The sequence below is a fragment of the Sminthopsis crassicaudata genome, chromosome 1 (assembly GCF_048593235.1).
Source record: "Sminthopsis crassicaudata isolate SCR6 chromosome 1, ASM4859323v1, whole genome shotgun sequence".
Lineage (NCBI taxonomy): Eukaryota > Metazoa > Chordata > Mammalia > Dasyuromorphia > Dasyuridae > Sminthopsis > Sminthopsis crassicaudata.
In genome coordinates, this window is record NC_133617.1 from 235,769,839 (window position 1) to 235,792,204 (window position 22,366).

The following is a 22,366-nucleotide window of genomic DNA, read 5'->3' on the forward strand; positions in this document are numbered from 1 at the left end:
AATTCTGTGATTCAGGAAGTCATAGGGATGATAATTGGAACAACAGGGGAGCTGAGTGTCTCGTTTTTTTGGGAGATAAAGGCAGTATTAGTTTTATTCCAGTTCTCAGATTAAGATTTGGAAAACTGGAATTGGGCTGTGGGCTGGTAGGGATGCAATAGTTACAGATTGGAAAATGACCTGAGTAAGGAAGGATAATCCCAGAGAGCTGCTAGATGGCTGGCTTAGCACCTCCTGGGTGTGGGCTCTGGAGATCTAGTTTGGAGGGAGGAATAGCAACAGTGACAGAGTGGGACAGATGGCCAGGGTAAATAAGCATGGTCCATGCTCTAAATGCCTCTTGTCTGAAATCTATCGTTGGAATTGTTGTTCAGTCCTTCAGTCATGTCTGATCCTTCGTGACCCCATATAGGGTTCTCTTGGCAAAGATACTGGAGTGGTGTGCCATTTCCTTCTCCATCTCATTTGACAGATGAGGAAACAGAGGTAAACAGGGTTGAGTGACTAGCTCAGTGAGTGTCAGGCCAGATTTCAACTGTTGATTTTTCTACCCACTGAGGAATAGCAGTATCTTAAAACCCAGTTCAGATACTATTGGTTTAAGCAAAGACTTATGTTCGACTTTGAAGAAGAGTAATAGTTTGTACTTAATAGTTGAAAAGTTCTATATAATTAAATAAGAGAAACAAAGAATTAGGTCATAATTAAATCCAGATTCAATATAATAAGGCAAATTTTTGTCCCATATTAAAACATTTTTGTGCCCCAAGTATAATAGAGATTTCTTAGAACTCTGCCTGTCTTTTAACATTTATACAGATGTGGCAAAAACACATTACACAAGACTGAAATGCTCAAAGGTAACCTGTATCATTTAAACACCTTTTGCTGATTCCTCATCAATGTCATGCCTACTGTTTTTGGATCTTTATTCCTTTCTCTTTATACATTTTTCTTTTGTTACCTATCAATTCCCATTTTATTCAGATGACTTTAAAAATGAGATATCCATCCTTGTCTCTCTCCTAGATTCCAGTTCTTCATCACCAACTCTCCCGTGGATATTTAAAGTAGAGTTCTACAAGCATCTAAGTTAATATATCCAAAATAGAACTCAGTGTCTTTCTTTCCAAGTACACCCTTCTTCCAACCCCTCCCTCTCTCTGATTAGAGCAGGTGGAGGCTGAACATTGAAGAGCTCCCCTCAGTGGTCCTCCAACTTTTAAAATGGGGGCCAGTTCATTGTCCCTGACTGTGGGAGGGCTGGATTATAATAAAAACAAAAACTCACACTCTGTCTCCGCCCCTCAGCCCATTTGCCATAACCTGGTAGGTGGAATAAACATCCTCAGTGGCCGCATCTGGCCCGCAGGCCATAGTTTGAGAACTCCTGCCCTATCTCCTCTACCAGTTAAGAAGGGCAAATAGGAAATTCACCTCATCATTTCCTACCCATATATTTTCCTGAACTTCATAATCTCCAGAAGCTCATTATTTGACAAGATGAAATCAAACACAGAACTCTTATTTCAGATCATTTCCTGTCCCAGTTCAGGAGTTCATCATGCTCTCATTAAGGATACCCCCCTTCACTTTTTTTTGTATTGTCTTTCCCTCCACCCCCATTAGATCATAAGCTCTGAGCAGAAACTATCATGTCTTTCTTTGTACTGCCAGCACTTAAGTGCCTGAAACATTTGCTGTTGTTGTTCAATCATTTTCAGTCACATTTGGCTCTTGGTGACCCCTTTCAACGTTTTCTTGGCAGAGATACTAGAGTGGCTTGCCCTTTCCTTCTATGGCTTATTTTACAGATAAGGAAACTGAGGCAAATGCTAAGGATCACACAGGTAGAAAGTGTCTGAAGTCAGATCTGAACTTAAGATGAGTCTTCCTAACATCAGTACTGGTTCTCTATATATCATGCAACCTAGCTTCCCCACATCTGAAACATAGTAGGCACTTAATAAATGTTTCTTCACTGATTCTGACTTCCCTATTATTATCTGCAGGACAACCATTTTTCTAGTTACCCAGATTCATCACCTCAATCCCACAATCCAGTCAGTTGCCCCATCATGTCGTTTCTGTCTCTACACCATCCCTCATATGTGTCTCCCTTTCTTCCACTCACTATACCACCACCCTATTTCAGACCATCACCTCTCACTTAGAATATTGCAAAAGGTTCCTGTTGGATTCTTCTGCCTCAAGCCTCTCCCCACTCCAATAACTCTTCCATATAGCTTCCAAATTGATTTTTTCTGAAGTGCACATTTGATTATGTCACCCTACCCTGATTATTAAACTATAGTGGTTCCCTATTCCCTCTGGTATCACTCAGCTGTTCGACATTTAAATATTTCTATAACTCTACCTTTCCTACCCTTCTAGCCTTCTAACAAAACATTGATTTTCTCCATGAATTCTATAATCAGGCTTACTTGCTATTCTTAATTTCCATTTTCTTGCTTTTTTACCAGCTATCCCCATGGCTCAAAAATACTTTATCCTTACTTTTACCTTTTAGAATCCCTGGTTTCCTTTAACATTTAGTTCAAGCACCACCTTCTATGTGAAGGGGAAGCGTTTCCTGATCCCTCCTCCATTTGCTAGCTAGTGAACTTGTACCTTTCAAATGACTTTATATTCATTTTGTATATTTTGTGTGTAAATACTTGTGTACATGCTATCTTTCCCATTAGAATGTAAGTTTCCTGAAGGCAAGTATTATTTCAGTTTGGGTTCTGTGTTCCCAGCAGCTAGAAAAGTGTCTGTCAAATAAAATAATAGGTGCTTAATAAATTTGTTGATTGAGTGACTGAACATGATATTTCATAAACTTCAATGAAATATAAGCAATCAGTGTAGTGTCATGAGCGCTGAAATTGTATTCAAGAGCACCGAGTTTAAGCGCTAGCTCTGATAATTGTTCCTTATGTCATTGGATGAGATACTTTTTTTTCGATTTCCTCACCTATAAAATGAAGGCGCATCTATAAATCGGGGCAACCAAGTGGCGTAATGGTTAGAACACTGAGTTTGGAGTCAGGAAGACATCTTCATGAGTTCAAAATCAGCCTCAGATACTTATTAGCTATGGGTCCCTGGGAGAGTCATTTAACCCTATCTACCTCAGTTTTCTCATCTGTAAAATGAGTTAGAGAAGGAAATGGTAAACTGTTCCAGTATCTTTGCGAAGAAAATCCCAAACAGGAGAGTTGGATTTGACTGAAAAATGATTGAACAATCAAAATGAATATTAGACTTGATAATATCAGTTCTTTTTCAGCTCTAATGATCTATATAATCTTGCTTTTTCAGTGTATGTTATATATTATATATTTTTCCTACTGTTTTTGTTGTTATGAAAAAAAGTAAAGTTAAAAAAATGGATTTTATTTCTTTTTCAGGGCCAGTTTTGTGACTACTGTAACTCTGGGGACCCCAATAAAGCTCACCCAGTAACCAATGCAATTGATGGGACTGAACGTTGGTGGCAAAGCCCTCCTTTGTCTTTGGGCTTACAGTACAACAAAGTCAATGTTACTTTAGATCTGGGACAGGTGAGTTACTTATTCATTTGGTATGAGCAAAAATTACATCATTGATTTTATGGTTGGTGTCATTGACACTATTTTTTCATATGTTTTTCACTATTCATTTTTTAAAAATAATTTTAATTTTTGGTCATTCTGACTTTGACAAATACCAACACTTCTGTAAACAAAGAACCTAATAGTAGTTAGCATTTATAAAACTTTTTAAAATTTGCAAAATACTTTACAAACTTTATTTCATATTATCTCCATAACAACCCTAAAAGGGTAGTTCTATTATTTTGCCTATTTCACAGAGAAGGAAACAGGTGATTAACTTGCTTAGAATCACACACTGCTAAGTTTTTTAGGCAGGTTTTAAACTCATGTCTTCTAAACTAAAATATAGCACCCTAACACTGTGTCATACAGCTGTTTCCTGATACTTATTATACTGAATTATTACTCTATTACCTATCTTGCTATTTTTGAAATGTACATAGTATAATAAATTCAAAACAACTTCAGAATTGTCTTGCTTTTCTGTGTCTATTTCTGATTTTCTATCTTCTTTTGTACATTTAAAAAAGTGTTTTCCTTTTCTTTCTTTCCATTTTTTTGAGTCATAATTATTACTACTTCCCTTCTTTCCACCCAATATGCCTTCCATTAGAAGAATCATTCAAATCAAAGCTTTGAAACAAGCATAATTAAGCAAAACAAATCCAGACATTGTCTCTGTTTGAAAAGTTCATCTAATTCTGTACCATAAATCCACAAATTCATCACCCCTCTATCAGAGGGTAGAAAGTATTCTCCTTTTTTTTTATTCTGAATTATATACACACAAAGAAAGAACATTTCCACATATGAAGAATAAAAAAGATTATATGTGAAACTGGACATTGCTATTATGTAGCTTGATTTTTTTAATTAAAAAGTTTATAATAAAGGCAAAATATTATTTCAAAGCTTCCCTGTTTGTTTGTGTTTCCCTTTGAACTTCCTTCCCTTTTGTGCAATTCTTAAGCTGATTCAATGACTCTCTTTTTAGTAGGGAGTATGATCATTATCATTACCACTATTCATTTAACCATCTTTACTAAATCTGATTAGTTATAAATTATGTTCTTTAGTTGGAAATTTTTATTTTTGTTTTTTTGGGTTTTTTTTTTTTTGGTTATTGAGGTCTATGCTGATGTTCTTTTCCTTGGAAGCCCTAACCTTGACACCAATGAGTGAGAAATAATCCTGTGTCCTACTTTCAAAAATACTCCCAGGTCATCTCAAACTTAGTCTCATGATTTCTTTATCCCCCAAATCTGGGAGTTCCTATGGACCAGATTTCAATTCTGATTTGACATGGTTCTCAGTTCTATGATCCTTGTTCAAGCTGAAACTAATCCCCTTGTTGGCTAGTCTGGTGAAAATTATACTATGAATTAATGGAGTATCACACAAAAGAAACATTGAATGAGGTGAGTCTGAAAGGGAGGGCTATCTCACACATTGAAGGTCTTTAAAGGTCTTCTGCTTGTCATAAGGTCTTCTAGGTTTTCCTACAACTTCCTGTTGGTTTAAATTAATATGGTCCATGCTGTATTGAATATCAGTTAATTGAATTTGTATCCTGGGGAAATTTTTTAGCATATCCTTGATGGTCTGAACATCTCTTTTTACTCTTTCTAACAACAATCAGTTTATCTATCCCATCAGCTAATAGTGTAACTAAGCTGAGAGATTGGACTTGTGTTCTATTTATTTAACTAAGGGTTACTATATTCACTAAGGTTTGGGAACCTATTCAAAATGCCATTTATTGAACTTGGCATAAGATCAGATGTATCTCTATTTATTCTTTTGCCTTGAAAAGCTAATTGTTTTGTCTTAATACTCCTTTGATGTGCCAGAAACTTCTAATTAGGGAAATTAAATAGTAATGTGCCAACATAGGAATAATCCACTAGTTTGCTTTCTATGGGAACATTAAGCAAGACACATATTTATGGAGACAACCCATTTATCAGCTTTGAATGTCTCAGTGGCATAGATGGTTGTCCCCAATTTGTGCCTTGTAAAACTAAGTTCAGTCATCCCATTTTAGTAAATTTTAATGGAAAAAAGAATGATGCTTTAAGAAATATTGGAATGGGCCTATTTAGAGTAGAATTTCTTAATATCAGGTTCATGGATTCAGGGTCTGTAGATAAGTTTCAGAGGGTCTGTACATTTGTAAAGGAAAAAATATATCTTTGTTTCAATGGAATTGATTTCCTTTGTAATGCTAAACATTTGATTATATGCATTTAAATATTTTGAAAAAGGGTCCATAGGCTTCACCAGATAAGGCAAGAAGGAATTATTTATATATTGCCACACACGATTCTAAGCACTTTAGAAAAATAAATATCTCATTTGATTATTGTTACAATAACCCTGAAACATAGGTGTTATTATTATCTCCTAATTTTACACTTGAAGAAACTGAAGCAGATATTAAATGACTTGCCCAGGGCCACATAGTTTTTAAATATCTGAAGTCAAATTTGAATTCAGGTCTAACTTGGTCCAGGCCCAGCACTCTCTCTACACATCGCAGCACCAGCTTCCTTAATTAAGGAACAAAACATTTCTGGATTAGGGCTTTAGAGAAGGGGACTGGTTGGGGCAGATGGACAGAAACAACTTCTGTTGGCCAAGGTATCATTATGTACAGTGAAGGAGAGAGGAGGAAAAAGGTAGGGAGAGAAAGAGTGAAAAGGGGAGGGCAAATGAGTGAAATGAGGGATAGGAGAAGAGAGGAAGAGGAGAGGAGAGGAAAAGATAGAAGAAGATAGAGGGAAAGGGGAGAGAGATAGAGAAGAAGATCAAAGTGAGAGAGAGAGGGAGGGAGGGAGGGTAGGAGGGAGAAAGGGAGAGAAGGATAGGAGGAAAAGGAAAGGAGACAAGGGAGGGGGAAAGGGAGAGGGAGAGAAGAAGGCACAATCAGAGACAGAGACAGAAAGAGATGTAGAGAGACTGTACACAAACAGAAATAGAAAGGCAGAAAGAGAGAAAAGAAATAGGCAGAAAACAAACAGCAGAAGAAAAAGAAAGGAAGGAAGAAAGAAAAAAGAAAGAAAGAAAAAAAGAAAGAAAGAAAAAGAAAGAAAGAAAGAAAGAAAGAAAGAAAGAAAGAAAGAAAGAAAGAAAGAAAGAAAGAAAGAAAGAAAGAAAGAAAGAAAGGAAGGAAGGAAGGAAGGAAGGAAGGGAAAGAAACAAAGAAAAAAGAAAGAAGGGAAGGAGGGAAGGAGGACAGAGGGAAGCAAGGAAGGAAGGAAAGAGAGAGAGAGAGAGAAAAGTAAATTTGTTACAGAGCAGGCATTCCAGAGACCACAGATTTGGTACAGATAGGTAGATCTGGAGTGGAACATTTGGGAAGCAGGGTTGAGAAGGAAGGGGAGTAAGGGAACAGACTTAGGTAGATGGGGAATAGGGGTGGTTCAGTGGCAGCCTGTTGTTCAAAATCCCTGAATGGGAAGAATATAACTAAGTTAGAATATGATAATTATTGGGGAACGAATGCAAGCACAATATCAGTGTCCAGAGAGAAGTCCTTGAGGGAGGAAAGTGATTAGATTATTCAATGCCCTTCTTTAGCTCTTAGAACAGGTAGAAATGTTGAGTCCTATGATCTTAAGAGAGTCAATTCAGAGCAAGCAAGAACAAATGAAGATATAGCTTGGAGGAGTCCATATAGGAGGCAGAAAGTGGCAATTCTGGTTTCTTCTCTGCTTTTTTTGCTAGATCTTTCTCTAGGTAACTCCTGTTAACTATAAGTGTCCTCTTAGGCTCTGTCCTGAGCCTCCACATTCTTCTAAACTATCGTATTTGGTGATCTCACCAGCTCTCATGAGATTAATGACCATATCTATGCAGATGATTCCCAGTCCTACTCTCTCCAGACCTACCATCCTGTATCACCAAATGCCTATTTGACGCCTTGAGCCAGATGTTTCATGGAAATATATTTAGAAAATTGCACGTTTTAACCTATATTAGATTGCTTGCTGTCTATGGGAGGTGAGAGTTGGAAAGTTGGAACACAAGACTTTGCAAAGGTGAATGTTGAAAACTATCTTTGCATGTTATTTGGTAAAATAAAAAATTACGAAAAAGGGAGGAAAAAAGAAAATGAATGCAAAGGAATTAGGGTCTCTGGCACTTACTGACTGCATGTCCATAGGCAAGTTACTTAATCTCTCAGTGTCCTAGGCTAAGAATATAGGTTGCAGAAAAAAGTGCTGCTCACATGGGGAGTTTACTCACTTGGGCATTCCCTGTAGCAATGAAATCATAGATATGGTGCCTCTCTATTAGGGATTCAACATGTTACTAAACCCGTGCAGAGTATTGGCAAGTGCAGTATACTAGAAGAGCTAAGTTCAAATTTTGCCTCTGATCCTTGGATAATATGTATATGTCCATAGATAAATTACTCTGTCCCTCTGGGTTTCAGTTTCCTCATTTAGTAGAATGGAAACTTTTTGAATACAAACTTTGTATTCCTAAAACTAAGGGGGATGTCTTGAGAATAATAGATGCTTAAGAAATGCTAGCAGGATTTGATTAGATTAGATACATGAGGAGACTTGAATTAATTTATCTCAAGATATTTTTGAAGTATAAGTACTGTGATCCTAATTTATAAGCTTGTTGTAAAGGAAACACCTTTTAAGCCTTAATGCAGCTCTAATCCAGCAGTGTCACTGGAGAGATCATAAAAGAGGGGAAAGGATCCACTTGTGTAAAAATATTTATATCAGCTTTTTTTTGTTTGTTTGCTTTTGGAGACAATTGGGGTTAAGTGACTTGCCCAGGGTCATACAGCTAGGCAGTGTTAAGTGTCTGAGGCCAGATTTGAACTGAGGTCCTCCTGACTTCAAGGATGGGGCTCTATCCACTGCACCATCTTGCTGCCCGAGCAATTCTTTTTGGAGAGGTAAGAAATTGGAACTTGAGTGGATGCCCATCATTTGGGAATGGATGAATAAATCATGATATATGAATGTAATGGAATATTATTGTTCTATAAGAAATGATGAGCAGACTAGTTTCAGAGAAGCCTGGAAAGACTTACATGAACTGAAACTGAGTGGAGTGAGCAGAACAAAGAGAATATTGTACATAGCAACAAGATTATATGATAATCAACTGTGATGGACTTGGCTCTTCTCAGCAGTGGTGATCCAAGAGAATTCCAATGGACTTGGGATGGAAAATGCCAACCGCATCCACAGACAGAGAACTGTGGAGACAATGCAGATTGAAGCAGAGTATTTTCACCTTTTGGGGGGTTTGTTTGTTTGCTTTTTCTTTCTCATGCTTTTTTCCCTTTTGGTCTGATTTTTCTTACACAACATTTCTTGCAAACATGGAAATATGTTTAAAGAAATGATCCCATATGGCAGAAATTCAGACGTCAACAAAGAAGATATTTAAGGATGAGAGAGTTATCTTAGACAGAACACTGGATTTGGAGACAGAGAACCTTGCTCAAAATCTATAGAAATTGATGGCCTCTATTAGCCTCAGTTTCCTTATCTGTAAAAAGAGATTGTTGGTCGGGGTAGCTTCTAAGACACCTTTGAGCCCCAAATCTATGATCTTATGATGTTTCAGGTACCTCTGAAACCACCTGTGCACCATGCCAGTCCTCTCATTAATACTTTGAGCAACACAATCAAAAATGTTTCTTGGGAATAGAGGCTGAATTTTAAAAATAAGAGAAATGGCACAATTTATCCCTTATACAGTCTTTAAAAATAAGAGGTTTTTTTGCCTCTTACCCAGTGAAATTTGACAAATTTTAGAAATATTTTGGCTTTAAACCATGGCAGGCATCCCGTTAATAACATTAGTGGGAGGCTTGTAACTGGAAAGGCCAAATTCCATGAATTTACCAGAGACTCTGAAAAATCTTGGGCTAAATATAATATCTCAAGGGATGACATGGCATTCCCCTGTCCCCAGTGAAAACTAGCCCACAGTATTTACTGAATTTTCCCATTAGATTGCACAGCCTTTTTCTTTATGAGGGCTATGAACTAATGTAGAGACTTCCTCTCAGACCTACATCCCTACTTTTGCCCCTTTCTTCAATATGTCACTTTTCACATGGTTCTTATGTTTATGTCCATATATTAGTTGTTTTATTTCCTTCTTTTTCCTCTTCCTCTTTTTCTCCTACTTGCTTTTACTTCCTTTTAATACCTAAAATATTTGTGTCACCTTGGAACCTTTCCCCTTTATCCTCTTACCTTCTCTCAAATGTCCTCCTCAATATGCATGCCTTATCCCCCTTCCCTCAATCAACCAATATCTCCAAATACTTTCCACATCACACTATCCTCTTGCCATCATTCATCTCCTGTACTGTTCCTTGTGGCTACCTCAACAAATTGGATAGCATTTCAGCCCTTCCGATAGAAGGGCTTTCCTTCTGTTTATAATGGATATCCTAAAACCACATCCTTGCACTCTTCTGTAAAAAGCCTTTTTATTGAATACAATGTTTTGTCTCAAAATATATTATCTTCCCCTCTTTTCTTCAGTTTTATGTATTATGTCTAAGTCCATTCTCTTCTGCCGTTTTAATTTTGCATACCCAAATCACTTTACTTAAATATTTTATTAATGTAAAAGAATTCTAAGTTGTTTGTATCCTTGATTCTTAAATGATACTTCCCCAGCAACTAAGATATACTGAGGTTTTCCTATTTATAGTCCCTAAAATTTAACTCTTGAAGGGGAATAAAGGAAAATGCTGAGACTGTGATTTAATGTTCAATTGTTGAGTCATTTCAGTCATGTCCTGGGGTCTTTGTGACCCCATTTGAGGTTTTTTTGGCAAGGATGATGGAGTGGTTTATTATTTCCTTCTCTAGCTCATTTTCCAGATGAGAAAACTGACCAAACTGAAGCAAACAGGAATAAGTGATTTGCCCAGGATCATATAGCTAGTAAGCATATGAGGCCAGATTTGAACTCATGAAGATGAGGCTTCCTGATCCCAAGCCCAGCGCTCTTATCTATTGCTCCCCCTAACTGCCCATCTTAAAAACAAAGTTCACATGCCATTTATATTTGAGTATAAACATATGCACATGTTTTGTGTGTGTGTGTGTGTGTGTGTGTGTGTGTGTGTGTGTGTGTGTGTGTGTAGAGTGAGAAAAAGAGGAGAGAGAGAGAGAGAGTAAGGGAAAGGAAGAACAAGAGGGAAAGAAAAGAGAAAAGGGAAAGGAGAGAAGGAAGGAGAAAGGGAGAAAGGATGAATTAAGAAAAAAGGATGACAGGAAAGGCTTCTCCCTTGCTTCTATACTTCTTTTGAAGATATAAGAAGATAAAACTCAATGAAATTTAAGCATGAGAAGATTAGATTATCAATAATAATTATTATGATAAAAACAATAATAGTAACTGACATTTATATGCAACTGGAAAGTATACAAAGTGTTTTGTGAATAGTATCTCCTTTGATCCTCACAATTGCCCTGTGAGGTAAATGTTACAAATATTTTTATATCCATTGTTCAGATTAAAAAAAAAAAACACAGTTGAACAGTTTGCCAATGGTCATACAACTAATAAATGTCAAAAGAAAGACTTCACCTATATCTTCTTTGGCTTGTAGTTCATGACTACTTTACTATATCACTTTATTATGAGGAAGGAGATTCTGACAGTGAAGATGAAACAATTACTGAGGGAGATTCAGGACTCTTAAATCTTTAAAATAGAACACACAGAAGCTTGTGTGAAGGCAAAAAAGTAGACTTTTGGTATATCTTCATGTGGTCCGATTCTTTGACTTGTTCAAGAAAAAAGGGACAAATACTTGTCAAATGAAATGATACTTATATATGGAAAATAATTTATGAGAGTCAGCATTGTGGAGAGAGAGAAACAGACAGAGAGAGAGACAGAGAGAGGCAGAGAGATAGAGACAAAGAGAAAGGAGAGAAAAGAGAGAGAAAAAGAGAAGGAAGAGAGAAGAGAGAGAATTAGATAAAGGAGGGAGAAAAGAAAGAGAAAAAAGAGAGAGACAGAGAGAGACAGAGATACTGTCTTGATCAAAAACACTCATCCTTGGCCAAATTTGTATTATATCTTTCCTTATTAAAATGTAAACTTTTTGATTTATGAACTGTATTATTTTTATATTACTTTATTTCCAGCGCTTAACACAAGAGAAAGTTTTTAATAAATATTTTTCATTAATCCATTCATTTATTCATGGCTATGCCAACAGATTATCAACTCTGGCAGGTTCTAATAATCTAGAAAGGCTTTGGCTATGGGCCAAGCAGCATATTATATATTTGACATTGAGGGTAAGTTTACCTAAATTTGATGGTTGTCCACCAGGTGATGAGGGAGAAGGGAAGGAAATAATCATTTGTATAATGTCTACTATGTGTTAGGCACTGTGCCAAGTTCTTCTTACAAATATTATTCCACTGGATCCTTACAACAACCCTAGAGATAGGTGCAATTATCATCGCCATTTTATAGTTGAGAAAACAGGCAAGCGGAAGTCAAATGACATGCCCAGAGTCATATGACTAGTAAGTGTCTGAGGCTGAATTTGAATTCAGATCTTCTTGACTGTAGGCCCAGCACTCTATTTACTCTGCCACCAGCAATCTCTCTGATGAATATTTTTTAAGCCATAATAATTCATGAAGATAACTAATTATAGTATAAGGAGTTATAATTTGTGTTGGTAAGGGAAATATCCATTTCAATGAAATAACATGTTCTTTAAGGTGGTATATTTATTTAAGAAATCTTTTTGGTCAAAGGTCTGATAAATGTAATTTTATATCTGTGGGGGAAGAGTGAGTTGTGCTAAGCAAATAAAGTGGCCTGGAAGCAGACATGGGAAAATTAAACTTCCCATCCCTCCCCAATATCCCAATTTGGACTTTTTTCTTTTGTGGCCAAACTACTTAAAAAAAAAACCATAAATTTCTGCAGCATAATTTGTCCTGATGATAAGCCATAGAGTTCCAAATTCATTATCCATTATCCACTATAGTCTGGTCCAATTCCTATTGCATCCATGTGCCTTAAATAAAAGGTCAGTTGTGCAGTCTTCAAGTTCTTTGCATAAAAGATGAGCTCTTGCTGGGATAAAGATGAAATGTAGAAGATTGGAGTTTGAAGGGAAAATTCATATAGTAGAGCAGTGAAAGTAATGAGGTCAGATAAGGAGAGATGGGGAGTCATTTATTAGCCTGGACAAACTTTTGGCATCTTTTCTCATTTGGTCTCTTCCTAGGACTTTGATTAAAAACCAACCAACAAACAACTCAGTAGAATAATAATGGAACATGTCACATATTATAGGAAGAATTCTGGATGTCAGCCAAGACTACATCTTCCACATTCCCTTTAACTTTTTTTTTTAATTAAGTAACCCAATCTCAGAAGGGTGTGGAGATTAACAGGAATGAGATAAGGTATGTAGATTAATGGGAATGGAATAAAGAGGGAGAGAAAGGAGAGGAGAAGGGATGGATCTTTGGAGGCAGAATAGGTTAAGCAAGGCAAAGTAGAGGATAGAAGTAAAGTAGAGGAGTGGCAGGTATAAGAAATAAGAAATACACACAAATATAATAGCAGTGATCAGGAGTAGAATTAGCAAAAAATTATGGATAGCAATTTCAGACAAAATTAAAGGTAAAATACATTTAATCAAAAGAAAAAATAATTGATCAATATTATTTTAGATTATTTAAAATAACTAGATAGTATAAGGCATGAATGTTGCTGTGGTATAGGAATTGATGAGTTGATGAATTTAGAAAAATAAGGAATATTTGGACTTATGAAAGATGATGTTATCCACCTTCAGAATAACAGGACAAATAAGATGTATATGAATATATATGTGTATAATTATAAATACTTATCTTTAAATGTATGTTGTATATACATGTATATACTCACATTAGTACACATACATCAAATATGTATGTGTACATAAACATATGTGCTTAGTTATAGCCTTCTTGGGAGAAGGGGGGAAGAAAGGGGCAAAAAGAAGTAAAAAGTGCACAGAAGAAAACAAAAAATCTATAAGGAAACAAAGACAAGAGGGTGATCTCTAAACATAATAGTTGGCATTTATTATATAGGTTTTCTTGAAATGGAAATTGTCTCATAATTTGAATCCTCTCATGTTCTACTGTGCACATGGCAAATTTTTCTTTTTTCTATTTGAATTTAAGTCTTAAATAAATGAATAAATATTTTTAAAAAGAAAAAAACACCTAGTCTCAAAATGAGTGAGGTAAATTAAGAATGGAATTAATCAATTCATAAATATGTTGAAGGCCTTCATTAGGTGTTGTGAGGAATTAATACAAATATATGTATATACATAAACGTGTATTTGTGGATATAAATATGTATGTGTATAAACACACATAAGTATGTATGTGTGTATGTGTATATATATATATATACATATATATATATGTATATATACATATATATATATATATATATATATATATATATGATATGTCAATCTCTGCCTTCAAAGAATTTAACAATCTATCTGGGGAGACAAGATATATTTCTATATGTAACAATAGTGGGAGTTCAGTTGAATCAATTGTCGCCTCACATAATAATTATATTTCATACTCTGATATCTTTATCAGAGGAAAACATCTATAAATCAGTAAATCAAGTCTTAATCTATGTGTGGAAAGTCTTTGGTCAGTTTGGAAAAAAATGAAATGTTTTGACACATTTAATGAAGTGAAATGATATTGTACTGGTAATATATTAGAATTAGTTACTCTCTGTGGCTTGGGTCAGAACATTGTCACTTCAGAATTAATCATTTCAGTGGCAAGTCACCCTGGTGAAGGAGCAGATTTAGCCAAACTCCAGAGAGTGAATCTAGGGAAAGAGGAGCCTCTATCTTCTCCCTCAACCCTTGAGTAGAAAATAAACTCAAACTTTAAAAAAGGTCTGAAGATTTGGGACTTCTCATCTTTAACAATAAGAAATGTCCCTGCAATGGCAGTGGCAGATGGACGTGATTTTAGACACATTGAAGACAAACTAGATTCCCTGAGGGAAAACAACTTTACATTTCACTAGGAGTCTATCAGATTCAAGAGGAATTTTCATGAAGGGGCAAAAGGTCTTCCAGCAATTAGGAGCCAGAACCCACTTTTCCTTGGACTCTGTATGAGCTTGTGGGATAGTATACCCCTAGATTTTTGGAAATGTTTTGAACCAACTGCCATATTATATTCCTTTAGTAAATATGCATTTCTAAAATCAAATTAACTCTAACTGGCTAATTGATTCATTTGATAATAAAGGGGGTAATAGCCAAGGAGATTTATGTGCAAGGGTCTTAGAGAAATAACTCCAAAATCTTGAGATATGGAATAGAAAGATAGCTAACCTTTTTCTGGAAACACAGATTCTAGTTGGCATTATAAGCCCAGATTCTGTGTGAATTTGTAATAATTTATGAAATTATGAAATGGGACAGGGCCACCCAATTCTTTGGTTACTTGCCATAAAAGCCCATGATATCAGCGGGAAGTAGGGCTGCAATCCCACTTTTAATAAGGCATGGTGGAGACAAAGTCAAGTGGTAAGGAGTTCAAAGGCAGATGGTGTGAGGATGGGCTCTAGGATGGTGAAGGGAGGTAGGTGGTAGAGGAAGAGGCAGAGAATATTACTTGTGTAATCATAGGTTACAAGGTTAGAGTTGCCATCATGGATCCAGTGAAGATGAAAGTGAAAGAGTCATTGGGAGGCAGGAGATTGAGGTCTTATGGTTACAGGGTTTGGGGGAAATAGACCAATTCTTAACAGTGTACCTTGGGCTTAATTCATGAATATATTTAAAGTCAATAAATTCATGAGATGATTAGGGAAGTCGTTTCAGAGGTTGAAGGATTTAAGTTTAAGGAATAAGTAGGATTCAAATAGACCAAGAAGGGGGTGGTTAGGGAAGGGGCAAGGGAGTTAAGAAAGTTCCAGGAAAAAGGGAAGTGCAGATAAAACCTGTGAGATGGGTATGTGCCTTTAGGGTTGGGCAGCAGTGACATGTACACTTTAGAACTAGCACTGTGAGTTGTATAGGTGGCCCATTTGTAATAGTCAGAGGTGATTAAATAGTCAAAAAATAGAATTTTGCTGTTGTTGTTCAGGTGTTTTTTAGTCACATTTGATTCTTTGTGGTTTCCCTTGGCAAAGGTACTGGAATGGTTCATCATTTCCTTCTCTAGCTCATTTTACAGATGAGGAAAATAAGTCAATCAGAGTTAAGTGACTTGCCAAGGGTCACACAGCTGGGAAATGTCCCAGGTGAGGATTGAATTCCTGAAGATGAGTCTTCCTGCCTCCAGACAGGGCAGTCTATACACTGTGCTCTCTATCTGCCCCACTCTGGGATAATAACTAAGACATAGAAGTCACCTTAAAGTTTTAAAGCACTCTGCAGACGTTATTTCATTTGAATGTCATGGCAATTTTCCTCATTGTGGAGATTAAAATTATCCCACCTACAAGAAGAGAGATTGAGACAGAGGTCTGAGCCAATGGCACTTTATGTCCATGGTTCCCTCTAATGAAGTGGAATTCATATCTTCTTCACGATCTGAGCTGCATCTCCTTCCAGGATGCTATTTTCATAGGGCTAGATGTCTGGTCATTCTGGAACAGCTATATCAAGTACAGAATAATTTTACTGATTGAAACTAGGATGAAAAGGATGAACTGGATGAAGTCAGTGTGAACATTCTCCAATTCACTTGCATCTCATAGCGTCCCTTCCTTGATTAAATGGTCCTCTTTGAGAATGAAGAATAAACAATAATAACAGATTCAGCACTTACTGGTAGATGAAATTTTCCACGATGCAGGTACAATCAGTATTTTTAAAAACAGGTCACTTAAAGTTTGAACAGTTCAGAAGAGCTGTGATTTCATCAGTGTGTGCTACTTGCACTGATGTGTATAATAGCTGATCCATCCTTTAAATAGAGAGTTTCTGGTCAAAAATTTCATCACCTGATTGCCGGCTTTCTGATGATGGATCTCTCTGAGATAAGGCAGTTTGATTCTTGGATGAAAAATGCAAAAATCCATCACTGTGCACATATTTGAAATCATTCCAGCTTGGAAAATAGGACTTGCTGGAACCTCAGCTTTTCTTACACAGAGTTCAAGAATTGAGGGTATCTTGATGTCATAATGAGATATAGGATAGGGATTTTCGCTAGCACATTTAGAGTGCTTTTAAGGTTTACAAAATGTTTTACATTTGTTAATTCATTTAATCCTCACAACAACCTTGTAAAGGAGGTGCGATTAATATCCTCATTTTATAAATCAAGAAAACTGAAGCAGACAGAGATTAAGTGACTTGCCCAGTTTGATAAAGCTTGTAAGGATTTCAATTCAGGTTTTCTTGATTCTCACATTTAGTGCTATATCCACTGAACCACCTAGCTTTAGTCAGTGAATGTGAAACATGTTGGGAAAGAGAATTAGATATCTGAGCATTCATATATTATTTTTGAATGAAATAGCTGCTTATTTCTATTGTGATCTGGAATATAAGCTCTGGTAAGTCTTATCTACTAGACCCAATGATGGATTTGTTTTTCCTTTTTCATCTGAGGATCAGCCTTCTCATTCATACAGACTTATTATAGGATCATAGGTATAGAACAAGAAGAAACCTTAGAGATCCTCATTTTACAAGTGAGGAAAGAAAGGCTCAGAGAGGTTAAATCCAGGTCTCATGCTTCCAATCTCAACATTCTTTCCACTATGCTGCATTTCCTCCTGTTATCATTATCAGAAGACTGACAACTAAGTGATGAAATTTTGGGCTGCAACAACTTCTCAAATTATCTTCTGAGGAATGGAAGAGGTACACTGTGCTTAGGAAGACTCACCCTGATGACATGACAGTTCTCTTGAAGGATGAAATGTTTTTCATTATGTGTAATTTAGTGTTAGGTGATCACTGGAGGAGGCACAAAGATAAATGAGACATGGTATCTGTCCTGAAGGAATTTGAAAACTAAGCAATAGATACAGTTTGATAAGACGTGCCCAGATACATATAATGCACTTGAAATATAAGTATAAAAGAAAAGTACTAAATTCTTGGAAATCAGAAGGAAAGCTGGGAACTTCTGGGGTTTTATAAAGAAAGTGGCATTTATACAAAGCATTGAAATGACAAGTAGGATGTTCATACACATATATATGATATATATATATGTATATATATATAATATAAAGATGATATAAAGATGGAAATAGTCCAAATGTAGGACACAGTATGTGTGCAATAGGTACACGGTAGATAGCCAGGAGTCAGGAAGATCTTAGTTCAAATATGGTCTTAGACACTTCCTAGCTGTGTGATCCTGGGCAAGTCAGTTAGCCCTGTCTGCTTCAGTTTCCTTATCTGTAAAATGAGGGGGAGAAGGAAATGGCAAATCCCTCTAGTATCTTTGCCAAACCCCAAATGGGTCACCAAGAATCGAATGCTTCTAAAAAAATGAATAATGACTAAACACTTTAATTTGGCTATAGGGTAGATGGCCTGAGGGGTAGCTAGACCTAGAGAAGTAGTTTGCAGCCACATTGTACAGGGTTTTTAATAACATCTTTTTAATAAAAGGTGTGAGCTTTATTCAGTATGCCATGGCCAACCAATGGAAAATTTTTAAACAGTGGAAATGATATGACTTATTCCTTGAAAAGCTTAATCTAGCAACACTATGTAGAGTGGATTGAAATGACAAGAGATTAGGGGCAGAAAGGCTTCCAAAGGAGGTTTTGCAGTGTAGTTCAAGAAAGGGGCAGTCTAGAGCTGAACAACAGCATTGGCGATCAGAATGCTAAAATGGGTCAAATACAAGAGATATTATAGAAATGGAATTGTGGTAATAGATTGATTGTGTAGAGCCAGAGAGCAGCTAATTCCCAAACTGCAAATCTGTTGACTAGGACACTCAGTAAGTCAATCAACAAACATGCATTAATCATTTACTATGTTCTAGGTAGCATTTAAGCTAAAGATATCCCCCCCCCCCCACACAAAACCCCTCCAAACCAAAAATAGTGATGCCATTATCAAAAACAGGAAATTTAGGAAAAGGAACAGATTTTAAAAAGGGAAGTAATAAGTTTCCTTTTTATTTAAGACTTTAAGAATAATTTCTTTTCAATGAATAGTCTGTGGGAGCCTTCTCTTTATGATAGGCAAGGCCCTTATTCCTAGGAAATGATTTAATATTTTCTTGATGAAGTATTAAATTCAAATAAACTATAGCCTTCAAATTGTTAGGTCTGAAATACAAAATAAATCCATCCCATTATGTCATGATGCTACCCTTCTTTTAATCAACTGTGTTTTTTAAAAAGTAAATATTATTTAGATTCTTGTTGTTTCACTTTTGACTTCTGTTAACAATAAATTAATTTTCGGTTACATATTTTACACTGGAGAATAGCAGACTGTTAGGGTTGGAATGGGTCTGAAAGGTGATTTAGTTCACTGACCAAGACTCATTTCTATACCATCATTGAAAAGTGATCATCTAGCTATTCCTGAGTGATCTGCATTGTGGGGGAATCTGATCAATTTGTGAGTATGCCTAAACTTCTTGAATTATGATTCATGACCCCATATGAATGTGAGAGTCACAAAACTGATTTGCTATCAATAAATATTTGATTTCTACATCTGTATACCAGGATCATGTAAAAACTTCTCTGGTGAAAATGGGTCAAAAGTAGAAAAAGTTTAAGATGGGAAAGTAGGAGTAAATGGATTATAATATCACAGATTTAGAATTTAGAGGTCATCTATTCCTCTCACTTTGCAGATGAACACACATAAGTTTGTAAAGTGACAGCTAAATTTGTACAGGTAATAAATGGCAGAAATGAGATTTAAAGCCAAGTTTTCTGATTCCAAACCATCATCTCCCTGCCTATTAATAGTGTTGGTTAAGGCTTTTCATGTGAAGTAACACTTCTTTAGTAATTGGAACATTTCAGAGTAGTAAGATGGGAAATATTCAATTGTTTACAAGCAGAATGTTTCTTTGTTTTGAATTGTACCATCTGATAAGTGGATTTCCAAGGCAGAGTTCAATGCCAAGTAGGATGATTGAACATCAAAGAATGCCTAAAAGGAGGGGGCCCGCTTGGCTTTTTCCTTTACAACCCTGTAATAACGCACATTAACATTTTTGTTTTTGTTGTTGGTACTGTAAATTCTTTCCTTTTAAAATTGATTTGAGATTATTATTTATTCCCTATAGCTTTTAAAAAATCACATGAAATATACTATTTCATCATGTTATCTTTTTTTCTTTTGCTTATAAATATTTCTGCTGACAATGGCAAGATAATAACACAGGTGTGATGATAACAGATTTCGGGATTAGTTTTGATGTCTAAATATAAACGAATTCTTGTGAAGCATATATCATGACACATAAGACTTCTCCAGGCAATGTTTAAAAGATCACTTCCTTCTACCCTTTCCTAAATGTAAAACTCTATAAACGTGAGACTAAGAAATAATTATTATTCTGTATAAGTGATAAATCTTGACATATTCTGCCTTGATCTTTCTTCCTCAAAATATTAACTTCTATACTGTTGTTTGGTCCAAAAAGTTTTTTTTGGAAACTACAATATTTCACCCCAAGAACTGAAGCACAGGTCAGCATATAGAGAAACCACATCATCCAATGGGAAGTTCACTCCTTACATGATGGGAATGGTAAATGGTATGTTCAGGAGGACTTTGACCTCTGGAGTGAAGGCTCTTCAGGATTATTCATTGTCGGTAGCATGCACAGTAGTCACACTCTCATAAAACCATTTCAGCAGACAGGTAAAACTAAATTGAAGGCAACTAATAGGCCTCTATCATTGAATTAGGGGGATATGTCCCCCAAAACATGTAAAGACACCCCCATGTAATAAGCAGATGACAATAATTTGTTTCAATAGCCCTGAAGGCGCTGTGGGGAGCTCAGGGCTTGGCCAGATATTGAAGACACAAAGATCATCCAAGCTGTTGCCAGATTTCCTGATTTTTGTCCTGTCTCTGGACTCTTGACTCATTTAAATCCAATTCATATACAAATCAATACATTATTTGTGATGCCATTGATTCTCTTTGAAAATGAAGGAAAAACAACAATTTGAAGCAATTAATTTGTCTTCAACAATAATATTATTTCAAGAACATTAGGTATTTGACACCAAAAAAATTGACTACCCCAATAGATAAGAAATGAAATAATTTGAATGAATAGTTCTCAAAAGAAGAATTGTAAACCATTAATGTTCATATGAAAGAACACTCCAAATCATTAATAATTAGAGCAATACAAAACCAAACCACATAAAGGTTGCACTTCCCATCCAGGAAACTGGCCAAGATGGTAAAAGATGGCAATCGACAGTGTTGGAGAGGTTGTGGGAAGATAGGCACCTGAATGTATTGTTAATGTAGTTGTGAGTCAATACAACCATTTTGGAAAGCAATTTGGAATTTGTGCGAACAAAATCACAAATATGTGCATAATCTTTGACCCAGAGATTACATTATTAGACAAACATCCTAAACTGGTTAATGATAATAAGAATGGTCCAATCCCAAAATATATTTAGAACAGATTTGTATTAGCAAAAAAAAGTGGAAACAAATTGGGGAATGGCTAAACAAATTATTGTACATAATGACTCTTGCTGAGCTATAAGAAAGGATAAATAGAATCAATACATAAAAAACCCAAGAAAATAATTAAATAAACTGATGCAAAGTAAAAAGAGCCAAAAAAAAAAAAACCAAAAAAAAAAAACAACATGCATAATGACTTGAGCAATATAAAAGAAAAGAAAACCACTGCAAAACAACTGAATCAATATTGAAGAATTACAAAGAACAAAGATAGCCCCAAAGAAGAAATATGAAAAGATATTACACTTCCACAATTTTTTGTACAAGTAATAAATCCTTGGGAATATTGTATATAGTCTTAGATTTTTTCAACACATCTATCAGTTTTATTAATTTTTTCAGGGGCAGCTAGGTGGCGCAGTGGATAGAGCACCAGCCTTGAATTCAGGAGGACCCAAGTTCAAATTTGGTCATAGACATTTAACACTTCCTAGCTGTGTGACCCTGGGCAAGTCACCTAACCCCAGCCTCAGGTGGGGGGGGTTCAGCTTTTTTTTTTCTTTAAAATATTATTTGTTGATATGGGATGGTTCTCTGAGAGAGGAAAGGGGAGGAGGATATTGAAAGAAATTTTTGTGATATAAAAACAAAAATTTCAAAATTTATTTTTAAAAAAGAGTGCTAGAGAAGAGCCTTCTCTCAAAACTATTCCCCTAAATTTTGACTTGTCTAAAATTCATGTAATTGTTGTTGTGCACTCATTTCAGATACTTTGTGATCCCCCCTTGGGGTTTTCTTGGCAAAGATACTGGAATGGTTTGCCTTTTCCTTCTCCAGTTTATTTTACTGATGATAAATAGAGGTGAACAAGGTTAAGTAGCTTGCCCTGGTCATACAGCTAATAAATATCTGAAGTCAGATCTGAACTCAAGAAGATGAGTCTGACTCTAAGCCTAATGTTGTATCCACTGCACCACCTCTAGATCCCCATTTATTTAATAAAGAATAAGACTTTTAATTTTTCCATAATAGTTGAAATTTAGTATGTTGCAAAAAATAGTATTTCATTGATTTCAAT

The 22,366-nt window shown here is 35.8% G+C and overlaps 1 protein-coding gene across 1 annotated transcript in view; it reads left to right on the forward strand.

The window, feature by feature from the left end:
- Positions 1-22,366, forward strand: part of LAMA3 (laminin subunit alpha 3) — a 309,755-nt gene that overhangs the window by 23,621 nt on the left and 263,768 nt on the right. The window contains 1 exon segment of the mRNA XM_074276692.1: positions 3,414-3,566. Within this exon segment, the coding sequence (XP_074132793.1) occupies positions 3,414-3,566 (153 nt within the window).